At 56.2% G+C, this 13,545-nt stretch overlaps 1 protein-coding gene and 1 pseudogene across 7 annotated transcripts in view; one reads left to right on the plus strand and one right to left on the minus strand.

The window, feature by feature from the left end:
- The first annotated feature begins 5,202 nt into the window (after positions 1–5,202).
- The window catches only part of UBE2F (ubiquitin conjugating enzyme E2 F (putative)), a 48,485-nt gene continuing 40,142 nt past the window's right edge, over positions 5,203–13,545 (plus strand). For 5 of the 7 annotated variants that reach the window (XR_005652343.1, XM_039860617.1, XM_039860626.1 and 2 more), the window contains exons 1-2: positions 5,203–5,360; positions 9,624–9,757. Coding sequence is in view for 4 of the 7 variants with exons in the window: in XM_039860617.1 (XP_039716551.1) it covers positions 9,640–9,757 (118 nt within the window). In the remaining 3 variants the exon portion in view is untranslated. Of the gene's footprint in view, positions 5,361–9,621; positions 9,758–13,545 lie in introns of those variants that run through there. The other 2 variants (XM_039860644.1, XM_039860647.1) reach the window with 2 other exon arrangements.
- On the minus strand, positions 8,380–8,498 carry LOC120601809 (uncharacterized; annotated as a pseudogene).

The following is a 13,545-nucleotide window of genomic DNA, read 5'->3' on the forward strand; positions in this document are numbered from 1 at the left end:
ACTAGACACCAATTTGGCAATTCTAGCAAAGCTGAAAACGTGTGTGCTCCACCTGCCGATGGCTTTACTTCGGGGGGCAGGCCTCTCAGGAACTCCTTACCTGTGCCCCAGGTTGCTTTTGCCAGAGTGTCAGCTGCAGCGCCATTTGTAATAGCAAATAATTGGGAGCTACCTACATGTCCTGCAATAGGAAACTGGATAAACGGTTGTGAAATGTCCTCACACGGGAATAACATCATGCACCTATTCAAATCGATACTGTGGATCTCTGTATGGCGATAGGCAGAGATTTCAAAAACAGAGTTATGAAGTTAAAAAACCAACTCGTGGCATGCGTACCTTTTTGTCTTTCGGCGACCGTGTACACACACGTCCCCAGGTGTGGAATTGCGGGTTGTAAGGCGAGCCTCTGTCGACGTTGGGGGACGCCGAAGCTGATGCACCGATTTCCGCCCCCGTCGGCGGCGTGCGAGAGTCGCAGGCGCTTTAACCCGATTTCTCCTCCCCCTCATTGCAGCCATCCTGACGGGTGTCCAGAGAAGTCGGGCCGTGGTCCCCCAGTGACTAGGAGGCGTGCCTTTCATGTGTCTCCTGCCGTTCGCAGCCCCTCTTCTGTGTGGGGCCTGCCTGGGTCTTTGGCTGTTTTTACTGTGGAATCTCTGCCTTCTCTTGTAGATTTACAGTCTTCAGAGGTTCTGGATGTGAATCCTTCGTGGGAGATACGTACTGCAAATATCTTCTTCCAGCCTATGGCTTGTCTTTTTACTGTCTTAATGGTGTCATTTCAAGAGAAATTCTCAATTTTAATGTAGTCCGATGTACCCTTTTTGTCTTTTATAAGTAGTGTTTTTGTGTTCTGTTTATCGAGTTTCTGCCCCCTCCGAAGAAAATATTGCGTGCGTCATTCTGCAAGTTTATTGCTTTACCTTTCACATGCAGATCTGCGATCCATCTGGAACCAACTCTGCCACATGTTGCTCTCAGGCTTCCAGCCTTCAGAGCTGAGACACTGTGCATTTCTGTCAGTTAAGCCAATGTATTGTACTCTGTTCTGTCGGCCTTAGCCGACTAGTACGGTATGCTTGTAAATATTTTCTAATAGTTTGGAAACTTATCTCTATCTAAACAGACTATTTTTATGCAAGCACCAATATACTGTTCATACCATCTTGCTACCCATTTTTCCATTTTGTGATAAATGCCGGGCTCTGTGAAAATTAATAAAGGGGTTGAAAGCTCACTGAAATGGAGACGGGAGGCCAAGAGGGGGAGCTCTCACACAGTTCACTGCCTGTTACAGGAAGAATTGTCAATTACAGGCCCCAACAGGACTGTCAACAGGAAAGGATCATCAATTACGGGCCCCAAGAGGAAAGGAGGTATATTCGTTTCCTGCAAGAAACTGGCTCCCCAGCAACTCAGCTAAGGGGAAGCCCTCGTCTCTCTGAACTATTGTCTCCAATGGACTTTAAGGTCGAGAGCACTTTTTTTGTGCCAGGAGGTGTACGTCTGCATCGTCTTGTGAGCAGCTGCCCAGACCCACTCCGTGAGTCCCATCCTTTATTCTCCCAGGGCCATGGGGGAGAGAGTTTAGTGGCTTCCAGACGGTTGCTGCTGAAAATACAGCAGTGACAGGGGGGTATTTTCACCTGTTCCCTACCTGACATCCCACGTGGCCTCTGAGCTGTTCTGCAGAGGCCAGCCTGGGGCCTTCCTGGGGCTCAGGTCCCACTCTCCCCTGCTGGCTGTTTCTTGGCTGGTCCTTTTGTATGATGTGGGCTCCAAGCTCATCTGCCGTGTGTATTTGTAACTTTGCCACGTACATTTTGAGGGACATAAAGTTCGTAATTTTCTTGGACCTGTTAAAACAATTCAGCTGAGTGAATTTGAAGATTTAATTGGCTTTCTTAAAGGATTCATAAATTGGGCGGCGGCTCATCTAGCAAGCAGAGAGATACTCCGAGGAGTCCCACAGAATGGAAGACCTCTACATAAAGCAGTCTAGGGCAAGGAAATCATCAATGAAAGAAAAGTGAACGTTCATTGGAGGAATGACGGGGTGATGACGGCTTCTCATTGGCTGAGCCGCGGTGTTTTCCATTGGCTGGGCTTGTTGCTGGTTGAGAAGAGAATCTTCCTCCCGCAGGGGTAGTAAGCTAGACAACAAACTTCCTGTCGGAGATGCAAGGTCCCCTCTTTTCGCATTTGGGGTAATCGATGAGGACCAATAGGGTGTGACAGCTGCCTCTACAGGCCTCTCCAGCTCCAATTTTAATTGAGGTTTTCTTTGTTAATTTTTCACACCCCAGATCTTGCCTATTTGCCATTAAAGTTATTTAAATATTTTGCTTTGTCTTTCTTTCCCATCCCCTATTGTGAAACGAGTTTCCTGATAACTCCTAATCTGTTGCTGGTATGGAAAATACATCTATCAATTTTTTTTTTTTTAAATCGAGTCACTTTGTTCATCTCTCTTATTCTGTTACAGTTTTCAGTTGCCTCTTGGATATTCTAGGGAGCTGATCACATTGTCTTATTATATAACGGTCACGTTGCCTTGTCCTTTCTAATAACCATCTATTTCTGGTGTGTGCCTTACTGCGTTAGCCAGCACTTCAAGAATATTAAGTAATAATGGTGAGGGTGGATATCTTTGACTCTTCACCATCCCCCGCTCCAGTGCTGCCGAGACCATTCTCCTGGCCTCTCGGGCGTGGGTGGCATCTGCTTTCCCTGGCAGTTCGTGTCCAGGGACTAGCACGAGGCAGATTGTATCTTCTTGGTGAAAATATATGTTCAGAATTTCATTGAATGGATCTGAATGTGCTGTACATATAACACACGGAGGGGCGGCTCTGCTCCATGTGGACGTGACCTAAAACTGTCCAGGGGAGGCTTAAGTGTCTCCATATTTATTCTCTAGCAAGTAGTAGCATTAAAATCACTTTGACACGAGATCTGTGTTCTAAGTTAAGGATCAATTGTGTTTGAAAGAGACCTCTGCATTGTGTTTGCTGTGAAGATGATGTATAAAGAAAATAAATGAAAGTTTAAAGAAGAAAAACCTACTCATGATCCTATCACCCAGACACAAATATGACATTCATTTTTCATTAACTTCTAGTCTCTGCCCATGTATTTGTCTTTTTCAGAATTGCAGTCATTGAATTTACACAATTTGAATGTTACTTGTTTCGCTTAATTTCACAAGCATGTTTGTGGTTTTATGGAATCTGCACGACGATGAGCTTATTGGCTGCCCAAGGTTCCTGTTAAGTAAACGAACGGTAACTTAGTTAACCATTCCCCTAACGCTGATGCCAGGTTGCTTCTAAGTTCCATAACACAATGGGTACTTTTGTGCCAGGGCTTTTCCTGCGTTTGGATTACTTCCTCAAGCCAATCCTTAGAGTGAAATTACTGGGTCAAAAGATTTGAAGGCTTTTAGGACTTCTACTGCCCTCTTAAAGGGTTGTGCGGGGTACCCTGATGCCAGCAGAGCAAGCAGTGGTCCTGATCTGCTCTAAGTGGTGGCACTCCTGAGTTCTGGTGCAGGACTTAGGTCCTGAGGGTTTGCGAAGGAGTCACCAGAATGCTGGTTCTTCACCCCAGTCTCCAGCTAGAGAGAGCTGTGGTTGCAGGGGCGAGGGTTCTACCCGGAGGTGGCACTGCCTTGACGTGCCGGGTTGACAGGTTTGGGTGACCCTAGTGTGGTCCCAGAGGCTGTAGCCCAAGATGCAGGTCACGGACACCACCCTGGACTGTTACAAACGCTCAGAACATGGCTGGCTGCTCCTGATCACGTTCCGGCCTTGTTCACTCCAATGTTCACATAAACTCCAATGGATACACATTTGCAACTAGTTTAAAAAGAGAAAAGCGTTCTGTAGCATTTTGCCCACAGCACTCACAGCAGACGTCAGGTACCTAGAGCAACACCAACTATAGGTGCTACACAAAGTATCAAACGTGGGCAGCAGTGCCTCACTGCAAGAGTGGGTCTAGCGTCCTGAATCCTTGTGACTGTGCCACGAGGAGCCCTGGGTTGACGGCACCCACCTCACCCCTCAAGGCTGCCCCCTGCAACCATGCCCTGGGAATGCTTCCTGGAGATGTGGTGTCGCAGGTCGCTAAGGCTGCTCCTCTCCTGTGTGACCACACAGGGCTTTGCCAACTCTGGGGCCTGATCCGAAGTGGGTAGAACCACACACCTAAAGCTGCAGGAAGAGGCAGTGGGGCATGGGGAGCCGACTGTCCCCAAGCTTAGGGAAACTTAGGAGTGTGAAGGAAAACTTAGCTGGGTGAAGAGGAGGCAACCGTCCCCAAACGCAAGGAACACCATGAATGTGTTCACCGGTCTCTCCTCCCATCAGCTCACTCAGGGCCAGAAGCCTCTTTCAGAAAGAAAACTTGATAACGTCACACCACTGTTTAAAACCTTTCGATGGGGCTTCTGGGGCATAAAATTACAACTCCTCTGCCCTTTCTTCCCGGTCCCCGCGGTGAATCTCATCTTTCAGATGGCCTCCCAGAGCCTGGCCTGGCCGCCGCCCTACGCCGATGACCAGTCACGTAAGTGACCACTTTCTCACGTAAATCGGCGTGAGAAATGGCACTCAACAAGCCAGAAACAGAACTTGAAACAAATTTTCAAAGTACTTCACAAAAGTGTAAGAGATGAAAGACGGAATAAAAACTTTAAAGACAAGAACTAGAAAGGACCCGCCCACTGCTCTGCAGCCCCAGCCAAACACAGCGAGGGCTGGTGGCTGCTAGCATGTCTGCCCGCCCCGCCCCCCTCGCCGGCTGCACTGCCCGCTGCGGGGTCGGCCGGGTCCTCTGCATCTCGGGCGCTGTGCCGGGGACTCAGCAGGCACATCAGCCCAGGTGGGCGGTTCCGGCGCTGCGCCGAGCTCCTCGGAGCCGCAGGCACAGGCCCAGAACGCAGCCAAATGAATGGAGGCGAACGCCGCGCAGAGCCCGGAGACCGCGGGCGCGCAGGCGCAGAACACAAGGGGCGGCCCCGCCCCCGGCCGCCGCCCGCCAATGCGCGGGGGCCGTGAGTTCCGCCCCCGCCCAGCCGCGCCCTCGGCCAATGAGCGAGGCGCAGCCCCGCCGACGCGGGCCGCTGTTCGCGCATCGCGCTGCAAATAAAGTTCTTCAGGGCTTTGAATGTTTTTTTTAAAGCGCCCGCTGCGGTCGCGGCCACCTCGGGCGAAAGCCGCCGAGTCCCCGCCCCGCCACTTCCGGTCCCGCCGCCCGGAGCCGGTGCGGCCGTGAGGGGCCGCGTCTCGCCGCCGCCGGCCGGCCGGGCATGGTGTTGGGCGCCGGGCCCGCCTCGCCTGTCTCGGGGTGCCCAGGTGAGGCGCGCGCGGCCCGGCGCGGGCGAGGGGCGGCCGCGGGCCTCCGGGCGGCTCGGCTCCCGCGGCGCCGGTGCAGCGGGCGGGCCGCAGGGCGGGCGGCGCCGGGGCCGCCCCAGGCCGCGCCGCTCCTCAGGGCCCGGCGCGGGGCGCGGGCGCGGGGCGAGGCCGGGCGGCGGGAGCGGGAGCGGGACGGGCCGGGGCCCCGGCCGAGCTCGCAGGCCGCCCGCGCCGGGCAGCGCTTGTGCCGGGCACGCACACGGCCTCGCTCGCGCCCGCCGCGCGGGCAGCTGCTGGCCGCATTGTCCAGCAGGAAACCGAGCGCCGGCCCAAGGTCACCAGCCCGACGCGACCGGGACAAGCGGAGCTCGGGCGCGGGCGGCCCGACTCCCGACCGCCCGGGGAGTCAGGCCAGGCCGGGAGCCCTGACGGTCCGGGGGAGCGAGGCTCCGGGTCGCCACCTGCCCGCCGCTGCCCCGCAGTGGTCAGCTGCCGCGGCTAGTCTGGAAGCTGTTACCGGGGCCGAGGACAGGGGAGGGAGGACATCTTGGAAAGACCAGCACAGCCGGGGTTTGGATCCTAGACCTGGTTCCGCTGGTGTGTAATCCTGGGTGTGGCCCACCCTCCCTGGGGCTCAGTGTCCTCATCTGTGACACGGGGGAATTGGACCCGCCCCCGTCTGCATCCCTCCAGCGCTGAAACGGGTCTGGATGGAATTGGGGGGCCAGAGAAGGCTTCTTGGAGGAGATGGAGTCTGGATAGGAGTGTGTGCTTCCTATGGAGCGGGGAGGATTAGGTGGTGAAGGGAAGGAGGGCATTCCTGACCCGGATATCACAATGAGCAGAAGCTTCCAGAAGTGAGCAGGCGTTGAGGGCGGGGGGAGGAGGCTGGCCTGCCTTGTGCAGAGGGTTCTGGCTGGGTAAGGGGATGGACAGGGGGAGGGTACAGGGGTGAGGGATCTTCAGAGACCAGTCACCAGGCCAGGTGGCGTGGGGCTTGAGGACCCCCACGGAGCCATACCTGCCGTTAAGGTAGTAGGCTGTGCGGGAGGGGGCAGCTTTACTGCTGAAAAAAAAAGAGTTGGGCTCCAAAGGTCATCGGCCAACCGGGGTGACTCCTGTGCCAGATGGGAGGTTCCTGAGCCCTGGCTTTCTGTAAGAGGAGGGTGGGGTGTAGACTTTTTTGTGGCCTCTTTGGCTGGAGAAGTTGGTTGTCCCCTAGTGACCTGCAGTTCCATCTTTTACACTCAGATTGGGACTTTCCTGTGGCAGGAATGATTATAAACGAGGAGCTTCCCTCCCCGTGAGCTGACTGACCCCCGTGTCCCTGCCCAGGTGACCTGGCCTGATTTTGCCACTACAGGCAGGTGTGCTGGGTAAATAGTACTTGATGATGAAACTAGTAAATAGCACATGAGAATCTTCTTTGAACAGTCTGCAAGTGAGTCCCACCCAGGAGGAGGAACTTAAACGGGCCAGTTACTACTCGGGGGATTAAGATACCGAGGTGCTATTCAGTATAGCAGCTGTTACGGAAAATGCTGCCTTGGAGTGTGACGTGCAGTCAAGGGGAAGTCGAGTTTGAAACCAGGTCTCCTAGGGGCGAAGCATACCGAAGAAGGAAAAGAGAATTCTGGAGTAGCTGCAGCTGCTCAGCAAACCTCTTGGCAGTTTGAATAATTATTTTTGTTCACATCTCTTCGTATACAATCAATTTAACAAGCATGGATACATCCCCAAAGTAGGCCTTTTATCCCGACAGTGGCATGTGATAATGATAACAGATGACGGAGAGAGAGATGGTCATCATATATTTCTTAGAATGCTGGGAAAGTTTTCTCTTCTGAGGAAAACAAAATGCCAGCATCATTTTCTTTTTAACCTTGCACAGTCAGTGCCCCGTGTGTTTTATCAAGGGCCACAGACTTGTTGCAGATCACAAGCCTGGACTCGGACTCTGAGTGGAGTTGGGTATGAGGCATCCTCTGCCCACAGAGAAGACGTCGCTGTGGGGAAGCAGCGTTACGAAAGACCTAAGCAGAGCCCTCAGACTGCAGTGACACGGACGAGCGCCTGGCCGCGAGCCTTCCGCTGTGGGACTGAGTCTTGCCCGGGCCCTCCGACTGGCCCCTGCATGCAGGTGGTCGGAGAGCAGGTGGGCCGGGCACGTGTCCGGCCCTCGCTTTTCCATGGGCGCTTCAGCGTGACTTTCCTAGTGCCCTGCCCGCGGAACTCGGTACACACTGTGCTTTTATTTTTTGCCATATTTCATTGCCACGGTCAGCTGGAGGATAAAAGGCAAGTGGACCTCGTGTGGTGCATCTGGTTCTGCCCGCCAGCCCCCGTGACGAATGCACGGCTTGGCTGTCGTCAGGCGACCCTGACCACGTGGTGGGACTGGCGTGCGTGCTCACAGCTGGGTGCGAGGCGGTGGGCTCCGGTGGGCTCGGCTGGGAGGAGAACTCTGTTCTGTGACCAGATCTGCTTAAGTGGTTCTTGCCACGATCACTCTGGGCGAGGCTGAGCAGGAGAGCTGTCTCTGGTCGCTGGGCCCGGACCCCCGCCCGCATTCCTGATTCTGTCCCTCCGGACACCAGACACCGCCCCTTGTGCAGTTACTTCATAAACGGAACCTGGAGCCCCTGCCCAGGGTAGAGCTGAACAGGGGACTGCTCCTTGCTTGTTCACGCCCCTGTATAGGCCCGCCTCAGGGGCTGTGGGGGATGGCACGGTAGAATGAGAATGAAAACCTCTTGTCGGTTTGTCTTGTCTTCACGTTTCGTCGACTTTTTTGAGGTGTGACTGAAGTCACAAAACTGCACGTGTTGAAAGCACACAGTTTGGTCAGTCCTGAAACCATCACCACACTCAGGGTAAAAATGTTCCCTTCACCCCAAAGGGGAAACCACTGCCGCTGCTTTTTTTTTTTTTTTTTTTTAAATGAGAACTAGCCTCGGTTGACCTCACAGATTGCAAGGACCTTGTCAGCTTACAATCCCTTATTTTTAAATTTTTTTTATGCCTACAGCACCTAGTCTTCCTAGGTGGTCTCCCATCCAAGTACTCACCAGGCCCGACCCTGCTTAGCTTCCGAGATCAGATGGGATCGGGCTTGTTCAGGCTGGCGTGGCCATCGGGGAACTACTGCTTCTGTGGTGACTGCTATAGAAGCTGAGTGGCCTCAGATAAGCTGGTTCCTGGGTCCCCATTGTCCCCAGGTCCACATCTGTAGAAAGGAGTGGGAGTGAGGGCTATGAGTCCTTCCCAGATGGGAGATTCTTGAAGCTACTGTGTAATTGAAGCATCTTTTGAAGCATTTAGACCAGTGAGTCTTCAAGGGGTTAGGGGTGTGTGCAGAGGCCGTGTACAGTTCGGGAGATCATATTTAAAGTGTTTTTTTCATGGTACAAATAATAGAAAATAAAATCGTACAGCCTTTGGGTGGATACGGAAAGTGGTCTGAGAAGATGCGTAAGGGATCTGGGTTAAAAGGAGCAGCGTCAGGGGTATCATATTTTGGCTTCAAGATCTTGGCCTCAAACCACAAATGCTGCACGTTGGTCAAGTTTTCCTCTGGAAGTTTTAAATCGTTTTCTTTTTTAAATGATCAGCGTGTCACTGAGAGGAGATGATGTTAAAGCATCAAAGGAAATGACGGATATACTGGGCTGGTGACCAGTCTGTGTTCTCTGTCAGCTCCGGAGCTGCTCTCCAACTGCCCGTGCTGCCGAGAGCCAGGCGGCACGTCAGCGAAGAGGGTCGCATTTGGGGCCCTCATTATGACGTAATCTGGATGTCGATATTGCCCCCAAATGTAAATAAACCCCACATAAATAGACGTGAAGACAGTGAGGCTCTGGCCACAGCTTTATGAAAGGAAGGAGAGCAAAGCATTGCGGTGTCCCCTCACCAGATGCTGACACTCCCCGCAGTCTGCGACGGGCCAGCTCTGCGGGCCATATACGGGCGTTTGGTCCCCCTGTGGAGGACAGACTTGGCAGGGACAGTGGTGGGCCCACGAGGTACTTGTTGGCTGAGGCACCCCAGGCTGGGAGCTCCGTGCGAGCTCTGTCACCGCCCCATCCCGGGGCCTGGTGTCCAGTGAGTGTTAATCCATGGCTGTCCTTTTTAAAAATTTTATTTCATAATTTAAAAAATCAGAGTTCCGGAGGACGACATGGAAATTCCCCGGACTCATCGTTGTCGGCGCCCGGTCATTCCGCAGAGACAGGTCCTTGACCATGCTTTCGGTCTGCCTTCCAGGACCAAGGTGGCAGTGATGCTGACGCTGGCAAGCAAGCTGAAGCGGGAAGATGGTCTCAAAGGGTCCCGGACGTCGGCCGCGGCCTCCGACTCCACTCGGAGGGTGTCCGTGAGAGACAGGCTGCTCGTTAAAGGTAACGTCCGCGTGCGCTGTCCTCACTGTGTCGCTGCGAGGTCTGGCTAGAGGCTTCTGGGATGCGAAGCGGCCCCTTGCTGAACAGAAATACCTGTTTGAAAACATTTACAACATAATTGCTCGTTGCTTACAGCGGGAGGACTTCGTGCCGTGCACCGGCCGTGGGAATGCTCACGGTGAGAAGCAGGTGTGCTTCCGTGGTCGGAACGGTCCCCGCCGGCGCTGCCCCTGTCGCTGCCCCGCGCGCTGCAGGCCTGCGACAGGGCTCAGTGCTGCCTGGCGGGGGGCGGGGTTCTTCGTGTCTCTGGCACTCAGCACCGGAGGCCGGTCCGTTAAGGAAGGGATTGGAATTCGATAATCATTTAGGGTCCCTCTCCATGTTATTCGAGTCAGAGCCTGCGGAGAGCCTCGTGCGAAATTAGTCCTCACCGAATCAGCGACAGACCGTCCGAGCCCGCAGGCTGCGGAGAAGGGTTTGTAGGGCGCGTGTAGTGCGCACGCGGGCGTGTGTGTGCAGCTCTGCGGGCGTGTGCACGCAGCTCTGCACGCGTTCACTGAGCAGACTGCAGTCTCTAGGGGCAAAGGCAGCTTCCCAGGGTGCGAGGCCTACAGAGGGGGTGAAGAAACAGCTCCTGCCTCGAAGGAGCTGGTAACGTGCAGCTCTTACTTTACGACACGTGTTTCCATTTCTTCCGTGTGAGGAGCTGGGCAGCAAAGAAGCACCCTGTGGTTGGTTAGGGGACACCGCGGGGGTGTGTGGCGTTCGATGGCCTGAGACTGACGGATGGCAGGGGAGCGGGCGCCTGAGTGCGGGGTGTTGGGCCTGCTCGGAAGAGAGGCACCACTCAGCCTGCGAAGGTCTGGGACGGGAGGGCGTTGCATCCAGGGGAGATTTCGGGGTGCGTTCTTCCTCATCCTCCCGCCATCCCTGAATCTTCACTCGGCTCTGGCTCGTCCGGCCCGGTGGACAATGAGCAAGACCCTTGTTTGTGTTTGGGCCTCACCTGCTCCGCCAGGGAGAACGCTGGCCTGTAGGTTATAGCACAGAAAGGTTACCCCGTGGGGCAGAGGATGGTGCGTGGCGGCAGCACCGTACTCAGGTGGACCCTTTGGGGCCCGAGTCTCTTTCCCGGGCACTGGCTCCGGGGCTCCATCTGCAGAGGAGCCAGGAGCCAGGCAAACCCGGGAGGGGTTGGCGCGCACTGTAGTCCTTGGAGTGGGGGGTCTTGGAGCCGGGGCAGTTACAGCGAGGAAGGTCCAGGCGTCAGCTTGGGGATGGGGGGCAGGCGGGAAGCTGGCAGGTCAGCTGTCCCATCTTGCCCACACCTCGTCTTGGCTGATGGCAGCCTTCCTGCACGGAGCGCTCGGGGCCAGGCCCGCTGCCGTCACTGCATAGGGCAGTTCTTGATCGGCTTGCTGAGCCTTGCCAGGTGGGTGGCTCGTTTTGCAGCCGAGGAACTGAGACCCAGAAAGGGTAAGAAAGCCACCAGGGTGCAGCTTCACCGTCTCACGGCAGCCAGACCCCCCTGCGGGGAACGGGGCCGGCTCTGAGGAGCAGGCCCATGGAAGAGGGCCTCCCGCACGGCCCGGCCCTGCTCAGGACACCCTGCAACTGTCAGGTGGCACCTGCAGGGCCCACAAAGCTGGACTCTGCCCCTTCTCAAGGACAGGCCCAGCAAAGGTCCTTTTACTTGAAGGAGAGGTGCAAAAGCATCTCCTGCAGCCACCTGTTTCCGTCCCCCCTGGGGTCCCGGTGACTGCCACGTTTCCAGGCTCAAAGCACTTGTGGTGGATGAGTGGCTGTGGGCAGCGGGGCTCGGCACAACATACCTGTGTGGCCTGCCCCCTCCACCTGCCTCAGGGGCTGGGGCCTGGGCTGACCGAGTGGTGTGGGCTTGTGGGGAGGGCAGGTGGAGAGCAGGAGTCCCCAGACTGAGCAGCTGTTCCTGCCTCACATTCATCGGTCGTGAGGTGGGGGCCGCCCTGTGAGGGGTGTGGCCTGAGGTAGGGGTCTGCGCAGCCCACCCAGGCTTTGGAAGGACTGAGCTGAGGGCCAGCTGTTGACAGCCTCACCAAGGGAGAGCTTGGGCCGAGTGTCCCGCAGCCCAGAGGAGAGACTTAAGGCAAAAATGTGTTCTTTAACTGGTCCATTGCTGTACTTGACCTCACGTGGTGTGGGACCTGGCTCGGCGAAGGTGGATGGGGAGATTGGTGGTTGAAAGGGACAGTTGTCCCAGTGGCGAGGCCATGCAACCGAAGCCTCTTTTTTCTTGGAACAGTGGACCCAGTTCACTGGAGCCGGCTCTTCCTGGGTGTTCCATAGTCAGCCTTGGAGCGACCGGCCGGGACAGGTCTGCCCTACGCGCACCGTGGCCACACCAGCTCTTCATTCGCACCCCAGGGTGGCTCTTGGGGACAGCCTCCAGGCCAGACCTGGAGAGGGCCTGCAGTGCATTCCCCGGGGGTGTGCAGCACTTGGGGTTTCTGGGTGAGGAGGAAGGGCTGCCATCCGCCCTGAATTTGGGAGCTGGGGACAGTGGGGAGAGTGTCAGACCTGCGCGTTTCCTGTTGGCCCCAGCTCGGGCCCAGGGAGCCAGCGCCACTGTTTTCAGCCACAGAGCAGGTGGCGCTGTGTTCCTGGCGGACCTTTGGGGATCCCATGGGTCTGAGTCAAGCCCTCGAGCAGAGTCACTTTCTTGTCGATCACTTGTTCACTCAACAAACACGTTAGTGCCGGCCGTGTGCCAGCACACTGTTAGAGACCCCCAAAGACCCCTGGCGGGAGCCTTCTGCCTGTGTTAGTGTTCGTTAAGTGTGGGAATTTGGAATCGGGCTGACGGAGTTCAGGGTCAGCTCCGGGTCTGGGGAACTGGAGGGAGTGTCTCGGGATGCAGCTTTGTCCACGTGGGCCCTCACCCAGGCGGTTCCTGACGTTCTCGTGGCAGCGGGCAGGTTCTGGGCCCGGGCCCGGGCCCATGGTGTCGGCTCTCCTGGCCCAGGCCTGGTCTGCAGAGTGGAGAGGCCTGGCTGGCTGCCTGCCTAGCACCTAGGGTGCAGGTGCTTGCATGAGGCGCCATGTGGGCCTCCCTGGGGTGAGTGCCTCTATCCGCATGGGCAGTGCAGTCATGTGACGGTACAGGACGGGCCCACCCAGGGCCATTCCAGGAGGAGTGGGAATGAGAACCACGTATTGCCCTTCAGAGCTGGGCCCGGCGTGTTGGCAGGATCGTCCCAGATGCCCACCCCAAACCAGCACGTGTGGCGGAGCCTTCCTCTCGCAGAGGGTGGTGGGGCCACGTGAGCCTGGGCCTGTACTCCGCAGTGTGCTGCCGGAAGGCCTGCCCTCAGACCCGGTGGGAGGGCCGTGGGGGGCGGTGGCAGTGCTGTCTCTGGGGGTGGATGCCTTGGGTCAGCTGTTCCTGGGGGAGTGGGGGGCACTCCACGGGTGCCAGGAGTGCGGAAGAGGTGCTCAGGGCATCAGGACAGGAAGCTGAGACAAAGCTCTTGTTCAGGGACCCTCAGAGGCGGTGGTTCAGGCGGACGGAGGGGATCGAGTCCCCTGGGAAGGAGCTACCGTCTCTGCCTTGGTCGCGGGCGCAGCTGCCCTGCCCGGTGTTGCCTGGTGGGGTTTGGAGCCATCTGCATGTGTGATCGACCTTTTGTCTTAGCTCAGGCCACTGTTACAAAACACCGCAGACTGGTGGCTGCAATGACAGACGTTTATTTCTTATGGCTCTGGACGCCGGGACATTCTAGATTGAGGCTCCTGCAGATTCGCTGCCTAGT

The sequence above is a fragment of the Pteropus medius genome, unplaced genomic scaffold, assembly GCF_902729225.1.
Source record: "Pteropus medius unplaced genomic scaffold, Ma_sr-lr_union100, whole genome shotgun sequence".
NCBI classification, from domain to species: Eukaryota; Metazoa; Chordata; class Mammalia; order Chiroptera; family Pteropodidae; genus Pteropus; species Pteropus medius.